The sequence below is a fragment of the Denticeps clupeoides genome, chromosome 4 (genome assembly GCF_900700375.1).
Source record: "Denticeps clupeoides chromosome 4, fDenClu1.1, whole genome shotgun sequence".
Classification (NCBI taxonomy): Eukaryota; Metazoa; Chordata; class Actinopteri; order Clupeiformes; family Denticipitidae; genus Denticeps; species Denticeps clupeoides.
Window position 1 is genome coordinate 4,333,054 of NC_041710.1, and position 17,070 is coordinate 4,350,123.

A 17,070-nucleotide genomic window follows, 5' to 3' on the forward strand; every position below is an offset into this window, starting at 1 on the left:
TTGTATGACTTCCATGAGCTTGAAGGACTTCATCCATGTAATTTGGCAAGAATTCATACAATTTTTGGATTATGTCATCAGGAATAGCAAAGAAAGCAGTCTTGCATGCCTCCCAGAGTTCATCACAATTCTTTGGTTTCGTCTTCCATGCTTCCTCTTTCATCCTAACCCACACATGCTCAATGATGTTCATGTCTGCTGACTGGGCTGGCCAATCCGGGGGCATCTTGATTTTCTTCGCCTTGATTGAGCACCATCCTGCTGCAGAATTTGGCTTCTTTTATGGTTGGGAATATAAAAGGTAGCTAAGATTTCTTGGTATTTCAGACTAACCCCAGACCATGATTTTTCCGCCACCAAACTTCACTGTTTTCTGTGTGAATCTCTGGATCCATGTGGGCTCCAGTAGGTCACCTGCAATATTTGCAGTGACTGTGGTGTAATTCAACAGAAGATTCATCTGAAAAATCCACCTTCTGCCACTTTTCCAGCATCCATCTTTTTAGCAGGCTGTGGGCCTTGGCAAATGCCACACGTTTTTTCAATTGTCTTTTGTTTAGTGCTGGATTCTGGGCACTGATTCCACCATGGAGGCCATTTCGAGACAGAATCCGACAAACTGTTCTGGTTGACACAGGGACTTCAGGTGACCAGTTCTCAGATCTGCTGCAGTGGAAACTGGGCTGGCCTTGGATTTTCGAGCCAACAAACGGTCCTCTTAAGCAGTTGTCTTGTGGGGTCTGACCTGGGGCCTGACCTGGGCTTGTCAAAAACGTCTCCAGGCTCTTCAAATTTTTTATCCTCTGTACTTGACGCTGAGACACATTGAAGCTCATATGACAAGGCGACAACATTTATGTCTTTGCCAAAATTGACTCAATGGGCTTTACCAAGCTTTGAGTATTAGAACACTTTTTGACAGTTTCGTTTGGCACTGAAACATTATTACAAAAGCTGTAGGGAATAAAATGAGCCATTTCTTGTAAAATCTTGATTAGAAATATATTTCAGCGACACTTGAGGTCAATTTTTACACAAGCGACATGACTTTTGTCAGGGACTGTAGAGGTTGACCAGCTACTAGGAATTTACAGTAATCCAGTCGTGAGATTACTAAAGACTGAACCACTATCTGGTTAGTTTTCCATCGTTCTGCACACCAAAGCAATCATACACTCCACTGCTTCTTACAATACATTTTAGACCTTATTTTCACGTCTTCATGCATGCTTTTCCCCTTTATTGCAATTTCCAGGCGCCGTGCGTCGGCAGGGGGCGCTGGAGGCCTGGTAGGGGAGTCGCGTCGCTAAACTGAAGAAGAAGAAAAGGAAGCCTGCGCCGCTCTAACGCGGGACGGATGAATGAAACGCGCACGACAGCAAAATGGCTAAAATGTACTTAGAACACTACCTGGACAGTAAGTATTCTGCGCTGCGGCGGGCCACCGGCTCGTACTCGTGTGTCGGTCCTGGCAAGAGGCGAGTCATAGCGTGTGAGGAAGTTGCGGCTGTTGTTCGCCCGTGGCGTTAGCCCAGCTAGCAAACGACGCACCGACGCCGCCCGAAAGTTCGGCGAGAGCCGCGCCCGGTCACTTTACGTGGCCGAGTTCATTAAAAAGAAAAAAGGTGCAGTCACGGTCGCCGTGTTATGGTTCAAAGCGTGTTTGTTACGGTTCGCGTGCGGGCGAACAGCTGTTGCTGCCTGTTCGGATATCGGATTTCTTTATGGCGACGTTAGCGCTGCTGGTTGTTTGCGTAGCAAGTTAAATTACATTTACAGCATTCATCAGACGGCACAGGGACAGTCCCCCCCCCCTCGCTCAGGGTTAAGTGTCTTACTCAGGGGAACAATGGTAGTAAGCGGGATTTGAACCTGGGTCTTTGGTTCATAGGGGAGTGTGTTACCCACTAGGCTACTAACACCCCTATTAAATAATGGACTGTTCGTGTTTGCACAGGTATCGAGGGGCTGCCTAATGAGCTTCAGAGGAATTTCACGCTGATGAGCGAGCTGGACTCCAGAACTGAAGGTAGGGTGGAGTAGCAGTGCCAGCCCTTTGGAGGTGCTGTCATCAGGATGACGAGATGCACATTGTCTCCTGCAGAGAAAAAGGACGAAATTGATAAACTGGCCGCGGAGTACATCGCAAACGTCAAGAATCTGGCCTCGGAGCAACGTGTCCAGCACCTGCAGAGAATCGAGGGCGCCTACAGCAAGTGCAAGGAGTACAGCGACGACAAGGTGCAACTCGCCATGCAGATTTATGAAATGGTGAGTGGCATAGGATGTGGGCATTGCTGCAATGTACGAATGAGGGTGTCCAGTCAAATTGCATGCACTAAACAGACCAAAATTGTATTTACTGTTCTTTTCATTTGCTAACAGAATTATCTACTTCAAATGCATTTATTTTAACTCAGTTAAATGTGGTGTCTTTACCAGTGTTGGTAGTGTATATGCGTGTTATTTTCTCTTCAGGTCGATAAACACATCCGTCGATTAGATGCCGATCTCGCCCGCTTTGAGAATGATCTGAAAGATAAACTTGACTCAAGCAGTCACGAGAGTTCTGATGAGAAGAAATCGAGGAGTGAGCATTTTAACCCATGCATACATTTTCTGCACATTACACACTTTTTGTTTAAACTAAATTTTTTTTTAATAAAAGTGTAAATGTGTGTGTGTTTTCTCTCTCTCTTTCTCAGAAGACAAAAATAATAAAGACAAGAGAGCAACAAGGGACAAGACAGAATCTGACTCTGACTCTCCTAGTCTGAAAAAACAGAAGAACAGGTATTAATCAGCTTTTGCCTTTTAAAGGTGTTCACCTTTTGTGCTGTATACATGTATACAAAATGCTTTAACTTTATATTTCAGTGACCCCCTTCTGGCTATGCATCCATCGGATGTGCTAGATATGCCCGTGGACCCAAATGAACCCACTTATTGTTTATGTAGTCAAGTGTCCTACGGCGAAATGATTGGTTGTGACAACCTTGATGTAAGTTGTTACTTATAATATGAAGTTTACGGGGCATTAGCTAATAATTGGATTCATGTGAAACTGTTCTGTTTTTTTATTTATTGTTTTTATTTTTTATAAACAGTGCCCAATAGAATGGTTTCACTTTGCCTGTGTGGGCCTTTCAACTAAACCAAAGGGAAAATGGTAAGCAAAAATGTCAATTGCACCCAGAGCTTTTGGTTAATAATATCATAGTTGTAATGTTTTCTGATCCATTTCTCTGGTTCTAATTTACAGGTACTGTCCTCGCTGTACCCAGGAAATGAAAAAGAAATAAGAGTTGCCTTCTTGGGGTTTCAGAGGCCTGCCAGTATCATTATATAAGACATAGCTTGTGAGAAGTGTTCACGAATGTCACGTTCACTAGTTCACCTGTCTGAATGCTTGCAATTTAAGCAGCGATGATCGATCTTCAAGTTAAGTTTCCTCGGGGGTTTAGTCTCCAGATGTCTAGAACAGAGATCACACATGTGAAGGAGAGTTAACTTTTGTTTATTAATCTAAAATAAAAGTTCATGTAATTAGCTTGCAGAATTTTTAACTCGATTCCTGTAAATCCTGAGGACATGCTTGAGGTGACATTACTGAACACCTGCCATGTGTTATTTCTTGTATAGCACCTTTACTATCAGGCCCAAAGTGTCTAAGGGTGGTGATTGTTTAAGCAGTTTCACAACCAGTTGCCTTTAGACTTTGTCATTTTGCAGTTATGTTAAATATGCATTCATGCTTAAGCTGTTGTGTGCATTAATATTGCTTTAAGCTTAGCTCTTTTTTGCTCAGAAATGCTGTATTAGAACTTCCTGACATATTGTGTGTTCAGATTGTTTGTTCATTCACCCTCACAGAATATCCGATGTTCAGAATATATTTTGTTAATTGATTTCTGTTAATATGTAATGTGACCAATATGCACAATTACAACTATTAGTAAAATTGAATAAATGCTGCCTTTTCCAATTCTTTATGATTTTTTATATATATATATATATATATAGCTTCTTATCCAAAGAGTGTTGTGTGGTTCATGTCAGTGTTTTAAAACGGTAACGTAATTGATCATTTTACTTTTGAAAGAACCCTGTTTATTTTTATGAATAAAATTTTATCTATACTTGTATTTCATCAGAAATGTTTCGTTCTTTGTTCAATTTCATGAATGAATTCAACCATTTCCAACGAAAGTTTTTCTTTTGCGTTTCCGGCGCAGGCCTATTATGGGATGATGGGAAATGTAGTTCATTGCGTTTTCCCTTCCCAGCTTTTAATGTTCTCTTACCAAAATTGCTACGACTTGGTAATTGTGCTGTGATTCGCACCTTTTAATGTTAGTGTCAGCCTCTCCATTTACAACCAATATGCATTTAAATGAAAACTATTTTATTATTTTGCCCAGATTGGGCTGGGTCGGTAGTTCCGGTTCCTCTCCGCCATAGCCGCGCTGTCCCGTTCCAAGAGGAGTGTAAAAACTGTTTGGGGAAAAAAACAGACGAGGACAGTGTCTGAAAACTCCTCTGACCGGCACGGAACCGCCACTCCTTGAGCGTTTTTGGGGCTCCGGATTCGAGCTTGACCCGGTCGGAAGTGAGCAGACACCCGTAGGAGCCTTCTGGAGTTTTGCCTGGTGAGTTCACTGCGGGCATATTCCGATCCTCTGGTTTTCGTCGCAGATTGTCCCTCGATTTACACTCGTGGGACAATCTGCGACGTAAACCAGAAGTTACCACAGCTTTACACTTGTTGTCACGACGTGGCGACACTTGTGCGTCTCGGCGTCTCAACCGGCAAACCGAATACCTTTATCTAGATTTATTATATTCCAAAAAAAAAAAAAAGAAAAGAAACAACCCTTTAAAGAAACGTAAATGTGTTTTGCCCACCGGTTTTGTTTTTGCGGTTTGTTTATTGTAGAGGAACGTTAGCCTAGCCTGTTAGCATGTCGCCTAAACCAGGCACCTTGGCGTGCCACGCGTTGTCTTGTGTTTCATACATGTCAAAGGCTTGTGTAAAAAAATATATATTTTCTTTATTTAGTCACCCAGAAGTATTTTAATTAAGCCTAGTGAGTCTAAGCAGCGCCGTTTGTTAGGACGTCCTTGCTCATTTCTGTTGTTTTGTTGCAGCACTTCAGTTTCCGTCAGTCTGTACCGTTTTTCATGATTTTTCTTTTTTTTTTTTTTTACTTTCCTGTGGACTTAAGAAGCCCCTCGTTGTGAAACCAGTTTACTGTGGAATTGCATTCTAACGCAGGCTTGTCAGTAACGAGGAATTGCTGTTAATGGCAGCGGCCCTGTTCTGGTCCAGGAAGCTCCAGGCTCGCAATTTCCTTTTATAGAAACTGCAAATACAAAAGACTCCTGGCCGCTCTTCCTGTAAACAGTTCCTCTGCAGCGCTGCACGCCGGCGAGCCGCAGGAACCGTGGTGGGGTTCGGAAGCGCCTCTCCGGATCGCTGTTACCGGAGGGCAGTGAGATCGCCGGTGAAGCCTTGTGGAAGGCCGCTCCACCGTCGGTGGCTGCATGTGCCCTCTTGGCCGCATCCCCGTTCTGATTATGTGACCCCAGCCAGGGCCTTAATGGTGCAAAAACAAACATTCCGCTGGCGCTCCAGTATATACTGTCACCGGCTCATCAAGCCGCGCTGTTAGACCAAAATCACGTGTCGTGCATTTTATTCCTTTCCGTTTGTGTTTCTTCCATTTCCTGTTGATTTAAGGGCAATGCTGTGATCACGGAAAGCACTGGACAATAGCCCACTTGAGTAGTGTTGAGGAGATCTCCGGACGATCCTCGTCCTTTTTTCGGAGAGACGGAGATGTTAAACACCTGGCAACTGATGTGAAATGAACATGTAAATGAAACGCGTGAATTTGGTAGCCGTGTATCACAAGTGACAATCATCACCGTCATCAGTGAGATTAAGTGTCGTTTAGTAACCCGTGACCCCTTTCGTAGTGGAAAATTTGCCAGGGGTGTTGTACCCATTACACGCATTATCTTGGCGTAGGTGTGTAAAATCTTGATTGCAGGGTGTAGGAGCGAGAACGTATTATCTGGAATTTCAACGTTAAACACACACACACCTACACACACAGAGCGAAGCTGTGGCTTCTGCTCCCGCCGACCACACCCTTCAATGCTTCGGAGAGCAAGTTAGAGCTTGGACCCCCTCCACCACCTGACTACAGAGGAAGTATGTCGGTTATCTGGCTGCGGGTTTATCTCTGTTCAAGGTGCAGCGGCCGAAAGCCACATTTATAATAGGAATAGACTTTGTTGTGAAAGTGGTGATGGCGACTAAATGTGTCCTCTGCTTTTAACCGTCACCCTTGGCGAGCAGCGGGCAGCCATGACACCCGGGGAGCGGTGTGTGGGGGACGGTGCTTCGCTCAGTGGCGCCTCGGCGGTCCAGGTTTCGAACCGGCAACCTTCCTCACACGCTAGGCCCCCACCGGCACCACTCTTCTCTCCCTCACGTGGGTGCATGCGTGTGTTACCGGTTGAGGCGGGGAGGGAGGAGCTTCTGCAGCGGCGCTGCACGCGGCGAGTCGAGGCGAGACTGCACTCGCAGCCCGGAGCCCCGCTGTGGAATGACGGCTGCCTGCATGGGCTTGCCCCTCGCTCGTCCCCTGACGTGGGTGGGAGAGAGAGCGCCGGAGCGCCTGGACACATAGTGGAGGGAGAAGAGACGAACTGTCTCCCCCTGGGTGCATTCCGCTCACTTTTGATGCTCGGTTGTGGACGTTGGAGAGGAGCTGGACCTGGGCGAAGCCGCTTGGTCCCGGGCTTTTGAGGGTGAGATAACGACAGATGTTGATGGATTTTTTTATGCCTTTATTTTGCATGTATCTTTTTTATGGGATTGTTGAAGATTGTTAATAAGGAAGTTGAAGTTCTGCCTTAATGTCGGCTTTTTTTTTTTTTTTTTTTTTTTTTTTATGAATCTGGACATTTACCTCCTAGCCCGTGATTAGATGGAGAGTCTCTGGTCACCTGCCATGCAAGTTTGCTGCTCCAGGCCACACGATTGTTCGTCGTAATTGGTTCTGTTGTTTGGGTTCGTATGTGAAAACCAGGCTGACAAATTCTTACGGACGAAAAAAAAAAAAAAAAAAGAAGAAGAAGAACAGGAACCAACAATCGGTTTTGCAATAGGGCACTTCTTGTGTTGCTACTTCTCCACGGCCTGTTAGTAGTGTTGTGGTGTAATTTTGCCCATTTCATTATCGATCAGATTCCAGCTTGGGTTGGTTTCTATCGTTTTTTTTTTTTTTTTTTTACCTGTGGGTACCATTGGGGCTACTGTGTGATCTGCACCGATGCTGATGGCTTGCCTGGCCGCTGTAGCGTAGCTGGGGGTGGCGCAGAAGAGGAAGCGGCTGCGGTCAGGCCGAGCTCTCGCTGCGCGCCGGAGGTTCGCCAATTTTGCCGTCTCCGCAGACAGGAACTCGCGCTCGCCTTATTAGGGCATTCAAACCGGCTCGGAGGCGGCCGCGCGGCACACCGATCCGACAGGGCGAGATGAGACCTGCCCGTCTGCCCTGCGGCCACGGAGGCCCAGGAGAGGTTCCTCTGCGCTTTGCCGACTGGTTATGTTGGTGTCGGGTGACTTCTCGCAGGCCACTGTACCAGGAAATCCGAATTATTTGCCAATTTGAAATGTCGTGGCTTCAACGTACCTGATCATCGGCTGCATTCCTGAACATATATGGAGCGTGTGCATACAGCATGAAATGTGCATAATCAGCATTTTCTTTTTGGCATTTTGATAGAACTGCTCCCGTAACGCCTGCAAGGTGATGCTACGTTATTTCCGCAGCCTAGTCAAATATGACCCTATAAGTCACGCCGAATTGTCAGAATAGAGGCGCTATTATGTTCTTTTCCACTGCCAGCTACTGCAATAGTAAATCTACATACTTCTAGGAAGTACAGAGAAAGTCTCGGCTGCTTCTTGGCCGGTGTTGAGGTGGCCTGGGGCCAGGGATTCCCACTGCTTTTCTCTCTGGTGTCACTGGTATGCAGAGTTGCTGTGTTGTCAATGCACAAATGAATACAGGGATTGTATTTGAATTCTTTCCTATGACGGTGACCGGTCAGACCAGCTCTTCCGTGAAACCCAATCTAAATGTCAAAGGGAACTAAACCCCGGGGGTCAGTATTTGTATTAGAGCTGCCTTTTACGCTGGACATAGGACCACCAAACCTCACTATATTTTAATTAAAGGTGTGAACCTCCACTGGTCTTACAATGCGATTCAATTACAGCGATCGATGCCTCAATTAGGTAGTGGTAGTAGCCTAGTGGGTAACACACTCGCCTATGAACCAGAAGACCCGGGTTCGAATCCCAATTACTACCATTGTGTCCCTGAGCAAGACACTTAACCCTAAGTTGCTCCAGGGAGACTGTCCCTGTAACTACTGATTGTAAGTCGCTCTGGATAAGGGCGTCTGATAAATGCTGTAAATGTAAATGTAAATTACCGATGCATCGTGATTACTTCACGTGATTCCTTCAAATACGAGAGTTAGGGTCTCTGATTTCCTACCACGAGCAAAAAACGGTTGCCATTTAGTCCGTGCTCACCTGATGCCACAAACGGCAGAGAAACGCCTGGTTCAGACATCCGCGGCCTCAGGTGAGCTTGGACTGAATGCCGACCTTATCGTAAGCCATTTTCACAACTAGCGTGCCATGTGCCATGCTCAGGGAGCCAAAAATAGGCGTGGTTATCTAAACTCCCATTTAGACGATGATGTGGTGCTGTAAATCTCTGGACACTCAGAGACCGACGAGATCATCTCTTCCTTCGTTCCTGCTTTGTGTGTGTGTGTTTCGAAGTTACAGAGTGCTTTGATCAGCAGTAAAAGTTCAACAAAACACACATGCCGAGTGGCACGCTGCACAGCGCAAAACTGTACTCCGATCAGGCCGCCACAGTAACTACCGGCACTACTAGTTTTTCATACCACAGCCAGAAAATCACAATGCAAAGTCATTATGATGCAATCGGTCATGTTCTTCATCGTGTTTTTTTTTGCTGCAGGTTGACCTCTGAAGCCCTGTGTTCTTCGGTCGGTGCCCCCCTGACATGTGCGATAACGGTGAGCTGGAGGACAAACCCCCCGCCCCCCCAGTCAGAATGAGCAGCACCATCTTCAGCCCGGTCGGCAAGGACAGCCTATCAGCCAATCACAGCTCCAAGCCTCTGCCCTCAGTGCCGGAGGAGAAGAAACAGCGCAACAAGATCATCTCCATTTTCTCAGAGAAAGGTGAGCTGGCTGCCTGAGAAATGAAGCTGCATTGCAGAAGGCAAAGCCAGAACAACCTGAACAACCAAAAAAAATTGTAATAGTAATGGATGGATGAGAAAGGATGGAGTCAGACGCCGTGCTACACCAACATACAGTTAACTAGCACGCCTAAAGACATAATGAGCACGCCCCATATACTTTACTTTCTGGGAAAAAGAACTACAAACAGATTCATGAGAGCTGATAAGTTAAAATGATTAATTGTTAAAATGATCTCAATTTGTCACTACTGCAATTCTGTTTTGTTTTAGTGCATCATGAAACTCTAATTTATCAATGTTTCCATCAAATTCATTGCACTTCAGTTATACGTGATTCAGAGAGAACGGACATTCATTACACAGGATTCATGCTCTTTGCTGGTTGGTGGTGTTTTGGTTGTGGTCCATCAATTTTGTTGTACGGATAATAGCTCTGCAGAGTTAAAAAACACGATTTTGATGAGGGGGAAAATATCAATCTTAATATAGATTCGATTTTTGACTCATTCAATCGCTGAGCTTTAGCGCATCAGTTGCAATACCCTATTATTTTTTTTTAAACCTCTCCATCTCAGGCCAGCGAAAAAAGGACAAGGACAAGGATCGTCCGGAGATCTCCTCTCCTTCAGATTTTGAACACACTATTCACGTGGGCTTCGATGCAGTGACAGGAGAGTTCACAGTGAGTACTGATTAACTCTCCTGTAATAACCGTTACGACTACCTTCAGTCGGGCGAGCCCAGTCTTATCGTTCAAAGCACCATGTGTGTAGCTCAAGTAGGATTACAGGGAAAAGCACACCCACCGGATCTTTCTGGATTGCACTGTACACATTTGCATATAAAACAAATTTCATTATTCATCCATGATCCGACTTATTTAATGCTTTAATCAGATTTTAGTCCACCGGTCAGTGGTGTTATCCTTCTGACTGTTTAATCAATAATTAACAACTGATCAAATATTTTTTTATTTCAGATCCCTTTGATTTTCTTGTGTAGCCGTTCATGCCCTTTGATGGCAGGACTCAACTTCTCAGTAGGACTGATGTGTGTGTGTTTTCAGGGCATGCCTGAACAATGGGCTCGGCTGCTGCAGACCTCCAACATCACTAAGTCCGAACAGAAGAAAAACCCCCAGGCTGTGCTGGACGTACTCAAGTTCTACGACTCATCTGGAGGCAATGGGCGGCAAAAATACCTCAGTTTCTCCTCATCAGGTCAGTGGGTTTTTTTTTTTCTTCTCTCATATGTCCTCTTCCTCTGTTTCTAATGGCACTTTGCTTTATTCTCCTGGTCTCGCTGTCCTATTCGCTAATCAGACAAAGATGCGCAGGCTTCAAAGAAGGCAGAGCCTTCACCGGCCCGTATGAAAGATGATGACGACGAAGATGACGAAGCCCCGCCTCCTATTGTAGCACCCCGTCCTGAACACACCAAATCTGTAAGTACTAGTGTAAAGAATTAGAGTGATTTTTTTTAAATGTGTTCAATCATCCGTTATATTTAAATGTTCATTAAATTAGGAGGTTGGGGTTTCTTGCTATAATCTTGTTGAATCATGAGTTTTTTTGTTTTTTTTTTATGGTTAGATATACACCCGGTCCGTTATCGACCCCATACCTGCCCCTGCATCAGATGGCGATTCAGCCTCTAAAGCCATTGACAGACAGAAGAAGGCCAAGGGCAAGATGACCGACGAGGAGATCATGGAGAAACTGAGTAAGGCCTTCCCTCTTTTAATCAAGCATAAAGCAGAATTGTTCAAATGTATTCATGCGTTTGGGCGTCTACACCCCTGTCACTCAGGTAAAAAGCAGGGTGGACAAACCGTATTTCCATAACCCTGCCGTGACTAGCAGTTTCTTTTAATTATATGTTGAAAGTGCTGTTTACAATTGTATTTCACACTTGCTTTTAGGAACCATTGTCAGTGTTGGCGATCCCAAGAAAAAGTACACAAGATATGAGAAGATTGGACAGGGGTAAGTGTGTGCTTTCTGTATCAGTATATCGTTTTGAGGTATGCTGCATATTTGAGGCACATGCCTGAGCATTACTGGAACTCTTCCATTTTTCCAGCGCCTCTGGTACCGTATTCACAGCTATCGACGTGGCTACAGGACAGGAGGTAGGCAGTTCAAGGACCGGTATCTATGTTGCTTTTTATTGTTCGCGCAGATCCTTAAAAAGTCCTAAAGCTGATTTTCCAAAATTTCCAAAAACTAGTAATCCTTAAATGTAGCGTCATAAAAATATTACGGATCCAATAAATCAAATGAAACAAGTCTTTAATATGTCAGTAATCTGCCGGTCACTGAACACTTCCAGGTTTACTAATGACCAGGGGCGGTCCTAGCCTGTTTGGTGCCCCTCCCAGCTGGTTATCACATGCGGCCGACGCCCGTGGCACTCAGTGGCAGGCGCACCTCGCAAATGGCAGGCCCCCTTCTTTCTTGCAAATTGGCAACAGAAAACAGTGTGAAAACACCCCAGGCAACAGCCCATGTCGCCCATATCAAAAAATTGCTACTGGAAATGACTCACAAATTGTTCAAATTAATATATTGCATTCGCCCCCTAGTGGCTTGCAGCATTACAGGTAATATGACAAAAAGCTATTAGTTAAGATAAAATAGAGTTAGAAGAGCATTTGGCTCTCACAGTGTCTGCCAAGAAAAACACATTTGATTTGGACATGTATTTAACGACCCCAATGCCAGGTCTTTGTAAAACGGGGTTCTTGGTATCAGCCTAGTGGGTAACACACTCGCCTATGAACCAGAAGACCCGGGTTCGAATCCCACTTACTGCCATCGTGTCCCTGAGCAAGACACTTAACCCTAAGTTGCTCCAGGGGGACTGTCCCTGTAACTACTGATTGTAAGTCGCTCTGGATAAGGGCGTCTGATAAATGCTGTAAATGTAAATGTAAAACCTGCAGAAACCCTGTAAGAGATCCCCACAATGATTCAGTAATTTCAGATTTCCTAATATGCCGATGCTAAGTGGAATTCCTAGCTTTTTTTTCTTTTCTTCAAATAGGGACACAAAACTGAATGCAAAACTGATCATTTGTTTATGTGGCTTTCTTGAAGAGAAGATTAGGTGCCTCTGACAAACCCTCTGCTGACTGCTCCTTAGGTGGCCATCAAACAGATCAACCTTCAGAAACAACCCAAGAAGGAGCTCATCATCAACGAGATCCTGGTAATGAAAGAGCTGAAGAACCCCAACATCGTCAACTTCTTAGACAGGTACAAGGCAACAGCATTCAGTGTTTTTAATATATAGTGCAGGGTTTTTAATACCTTAGTGCACAAACAGCATTTCTCAACAGGCCAGTCAACCCTAAACTTACATCCTTTCTGAAGATGTAGCGCAAGAACATTTTTTTTATGCATATCTACATATACACTACCACTCAAAAATTTGGACTCTCCTTTTGGACACTCTTGTCTCCACCAGCTTAAGTTAGACAACCGGGACGGTTTCCAACAGTCCTGAAGGTTTATACTGAACACTCTCTTATCGTTCACTCATGTTAATGAGCATCTCATGAAGTGCCGTTTGATGATGGCAGTAATGAATAAAGCATCATGAAGGTAAAAAGAGGCGACTGTGAAAAAACAGATTCATCAAACATACTTCACTTTCTCCTGGTACAACAAACACTAAATATTTTTGTTGCATCCAAGCTTTTGACAGGTAGTGTACAACGTCTGCGGTGTGAAGTTGAAGGCTTGGCTTCTGATCTGATCTCTGTGTGTGCTGCTGCAGTTTCTTGGTGGGTGAGGAGCTGTTCGTGGTGATGGAGTACCTGGCTGGAGGCTCTCTGACAGACGTGGTGACGGAGACCCTTATGGATGAAGCGCAGATCGCAGCTGTCTGCAGAGAGGTGGGCTTGGAGATTGCACACGGCCGTTCTTCCGGCGTACACACAAACGCATGCAATCAATATATTATCTTACCATCTCTCTCTCTCATGCACCATATTTCATCTTCTCAGTGTTTACAAGCCCTGGAGTTCCTGCATGCCAACCAGGTCATCCACCGCGATATCAAGAGCGACAATGTCTTGCTGGGAATGGACGGATCCGTCAAACTCAGTGAGAACTCGTTCTCTCTAGTATTCTCTGTCCAAGTTCCTCATCAGGTGTTCCAAGCAGTCTCTTCACATTAGCAAGAACATGCATTTGGTGCTTCTCTATACTAGCACAAGCAACTTTAATAAAAAAATTTAAATGGCTGATGGTTGATTGGTGAAAATCTGGAATGGGTTTCTGTTGCCGCATATTATTGTGTGTGTGGCAACCATGTATTCCAAACATTAAATGTATCTGATTTTTGATTTACTTGTGGTATGGTGACTAACTTTGTCTCCTGTTCAATTTAATTTAGCTGACTTCGGGTTCTGCGCCCAGATCACTCCAGAGCAGAGCAAGCGCAGCACCATGGTTGGAACGCCGTACTGGATGGCACCGGAAGTGGTGACCCGTAAAGCTTATGGACCTAAAGTGGACATCTGGTCCCTGGGCATTATGGCTATTGAGATGGTGGAGGGTGAACCCCCCTACCTCAACGAGAACCCCCTCAGGGTAAGCCAGCACCACCCTGACAGATCCAAAAATTTCAGAAGTTTTTGACTCAAAAAAGGAATTAGCATTATTAACTATGAGGAAATTCCATTTTAGTTACACCTTTTATTTTTAGTAAGTCTGACCTTTTCAAATTTTGCAATCATATATTCAATTCTGAGTGTAATGCTCTGACAGCTAAGGTACTAATACAACAGACTTTGTAATACATAAGGATTAATGCCATGACCTAGTACAGATTATTTGTGAACAAATACATGTATTTTATGACTCCATATTAAATGATTGGACATGTGGGGTCTAATCAATGAATATGTGTATTTTGAATCTGAAACGTGAAACTGATATTAATCCCTCTGCTCCGGTCTGCAGGCGCTATACCTGATTGCTACTAATGGCACCCCTGAGCTCCAGAACCCAGAAAAACTCTCTCCAATCTTTCGGGACTTCCTGAGCCGCTGTCTCGAGATGGACGTGGAAAAGAGAGGAGGTGGAAAAGAGCTTCTGCAGGTGAGCTACAACTTTTCACCTTTTTATGAGATTAAATCAATATATTTACATTTTCATTTATGGCATTTATCAGACGCCCTTATCCAGAGCGACTTACAACCAGTAGTTACAGGGACAGTCCCCCCTGGAGCAATTTAGGGTTAAGTGTCTTGCTCAGGGACACAATGGTAGTAAGTGGGATTTGAACCCGGGTCTTCTGGCTACTACCACCCAATATATATGGTTCTTAATTGAGGATGGTTCTTAATTGAAATGTGTGTGGTAGTAGCATAGTGGAAAAACACTTGTCTATGACAGGTTCAAATCCCATTTACCCCACTTACTACCGTTGTGTCCCTGAGCAAGACACCTAACCCTGAGTGTGTCCACTAAATGCTGTAAATTTTATCATAAAATAAAATTCACATCAATAATGTAAAAAAAAAAAAAATAAATATATATATATATATATATATATATATATATATATATATATATATATATAAAAAACATTTTATTATTAGTTCAAGTTGAGCTTTATTGTCAATTCAGCTACATACATGTTAGACAGTACATAGTGAAACGAAACAACGTTTCCCCGGAACCTGGTGCTACATGTAACGTTACCTGCTGAAATGAAGTGTACATCATCGACACACCGGGCTGCGAAATCACCAGGGTATATGTCATATGCTAGATAAATACATGAACACCAATTACACCAATGATGGAAAGGGTTCACAATATTTGTCTGCATCAGGAAATCTGGAAGTAATGGCAATAAAACACATAGTACACAGGCAAGTGTATGACCAGCTGTGTTCACAACATAGTTGTTCTTGGGAATATTCAGGACAGGACTTGGCATATTGACTAAATATGGCTTAATGGTTACGTGTTAACATGTTTTATTATGAATGGAAATAGGATAACTGATGTGGTAACCTGTGACTTTGTGTGCTCACAGCATCCCTTCTTAAAGCTGGCAAAACCGCTCTCCAGTCTGACACCTCTAATCCTCGCTGCCAAGGAGGCCATGAAAAGTAGCCGCTAGCCTCACCTAGCGGCAGCCCACGTGCCAGGGACCACCTCTGCAAACACGTGCCAACCCCAACTCTCCTGTCAACGCCACCATGCCTGCTGCGTTTAGAGAGGACATAAAAATGTTTCCTCCCACTTCTGGGCCAGTGACTTTTTACACAAACTTACTGTAAAACCCCGCCTCCATTCCAAACCATTCCTTCTTGATGTCAGAATGGACGGTTAAACATGCCTGAAACTACACCCCCCTGTCATTTTTTTTTTTTTTTTTAAATCTCATTATCGACCGTTTCCTTTGTGCCTTCGTTCAGTCAGACCAGTCACGGTGATCTGACAGGATGTTTTTTTAAATTAATATTATTCTCTGAAATATTCCTGGTTACACAAAGTCACCATATTTTCACTCTGTACTGTGCAGTGAAGTCACCTGTGCCTACCACCTATTTGCCTTACTTTTTTTTTCAATTCACCAATGTTTCTTGTATGAAATGTCAGCCTTTAGCTAAAAGATGAAGAGAAAGGAGGAAAAAATCTCGTGGTTGAAAAAAGAAAAATGTATTAAGTCCCTTTTGTATATGATGTACTGATAACAATTGCACACAAACGGACAAACGCCATCAACGGATCAGGATGTTTTTGACCAGCTGTTTTATATTTATGTGTATGTATTCTGTATTTTATATTTTTAACTAACAATCTGACAGAATATTACAGTTTTAATGTTTATGCTCTTTTCTAATCATTCCTAGGTATGTGGAGTCTAATTTTGTATAGATAGAAGGCTTTTGAGTTTGGTAAAACTGCTCTTCAGGGAGGAGTCATTCCAGTGTACCATTTCCACCATCATATTAAGAAATGGCAAAAGTAACTTAAAGTCTTTTCTTTTTTTAAGTTATTAAACATGGACCTGAATCAAAACTGTGTGGCATTTTTCAGACAAGAATTTGAAAGACGCGAGGACGTGAAAAAAGGACACTTAGAGGGGGAACTTCACAAATTCAACTCGCATCCCATCTACACGCATTTGTCCTCCAGCTCCCTGCAGCACCACAGGGTTCATTGTGTTGACAAGGGGCTCAAACCTCTCTAGGGGTACGTCCGATTGTCACAATGTTAAGCAGGGTGCAAAATGCCGAATGGGGTCATGGGTCACTTCGGGCACATCCAATGTCATATTGCATCTGCGCCCCGATGGCCGGGGTGCAGTTTCACACCGATCGCTCTACACTGACACTTAGTGGTGAGTACAAGCTATTACAAAGTTAGAGGACAGTCCGCTCACAACCTTAAAAGAGGCAGATTCTTAAGCGACGCGTGCTACTTTAGAGTAAATTAAAACTGCCACCAAGTATTTCGCAAAAGGGCCGTGGGAGCATCGTGGGATAGAAAACGAAGCCATCTACAATTTGATCCCAATGAAACAAAAGCCAACAGTGCCCTTATGTGGCCAAGTTCTCTGTGTAAAAGGCTGGATCTGCAATGCGGTGTTCCAAAATGACAAATAATCACCATAACCCTGCTCTCACCTGTTAATATTTACTATGTAAATGCTTCCTTTGGATTATTGAACACACCCCTAAATACATTAACGTTGATACAGACAACAACCACCAGGGATT

The 17,070-nt window shown here is 43.9% G+C and overlaps 2 protein-coding genes across 2 annotated transcripts; both read left to right on the top strand.

Moving 5' to 3' along the window:
- The first annotated feature begins 1,283 nt into the window (after nucleotides 1-1,283).
- ing5b (inhibitor of growth family, member 5b) lies at nucleotides 1,284-4,101 on the top strand. Its single transcript, XM_028976044.1, has 8 exons — nucleotides 1,284-1,417; nucleotides 1,958-2,029; nucleotides 2,105-2,271; nucleotides 2,479-2,590; nucleotides 2,706-2,793; nucleotides 2,878-3,001; nucleotides 3,108-3,169; nucleotides 3,263-4,101. Exons 1-8 carry the CDS (start codon nucleotides 1,384-1,386, stop codon nucleotides 3,300-3,302), a joined length of 699 nt encoding a protein of 232 aa, XP_028831877.1. The 5' UTR covers nucleotides 1,284-1,383; the 3' UTR covers nucleotides 3,303-4,101.
- Nucleotides 4,102-6,576: 2,475 nt separating this feature from the next.
- pak2a (p21 protein (Cdc42/Rac)-activated kinase 2a) lies at nucleotides 6,577-16,369 on the top strand. Its single transcript, XM_028976015.1, has 14 exons — nucleotides 6,577-6,819; nucleotides 9,075-9,300; nucleotides 9,899-10,005; nucleotides 10,390-10,543; nucleotides 10,646-10,767; nucleotides 10,916-11,045; nucleotides 11,245-11,308; nucleotides 11,406-11,454; nucleotides 12,468-12,580; nucleotides 13,104-13,221; nucleotides 13,333-13,432; nucleotides 13,725-13,921; nucleotides 14,294-14,431; nucleotides 15,378-16,369. Exons 2-14 carry the CDS (start codon nucleotides 9,120-9,122, stop codon nucleotides 15,462-15,464), a joined length of 1,560 nt encoding a protein of 519 aa, XP_028831848.1. The 5' UTR covers nucleotides 6,577-6,819; nucleotides 9,075-9,119; the 3' UTR covers nucleotides 15,465-16,369.
- The last annotated feature ends 701 nt before the right edge of the window (nucleotides 16,370-17,070 follow it).

Bases quoted from the DNA above. Each gene is read 5' to 3' on its own strand.
- ing5b (XM_028976044.1), top strand. From the start codon at position 1,384: ATGGCTAAAATGTACTTAGAACACTACCTGGACA. The intron at 1,418-1,957 runs GTAAGTATTCTG...GTGTTTGCACAG, and splicing joins CTTAGAACACTACCTGGACA to GTATCGAGGGGCTGCCTAAT. The intron at 2,794-2,877 runs GTATTAATCAGC...TTTATATTTCAG, and splicing joins CTGAAAAAACAGAAGAACAG to TGACCCCCTTCTGGCTATGC.
- pak2a (XM_028976015.1), top strand. From the start codon at position 9,120: ATGTGCGATAACGGTGAGCTGGAGGACAAACCCCCCGCCCCCCCAGTC. The intron at 10,544-10,645 runs GTCAGTGGGTTT...TTCGCTAATCAG, and splicing joins CCTCAGTTTCTCCTCATCAG to ACAAAGATGCGCAGGCTTCA. The intron at 14,432-15,377 runs GTGAGCTACAAC...GTGTGCTCACAG, and splicing joins GTGGAAAAGAGCTTCTGCAG to CATCCCTTCTTAAAGCTGGC.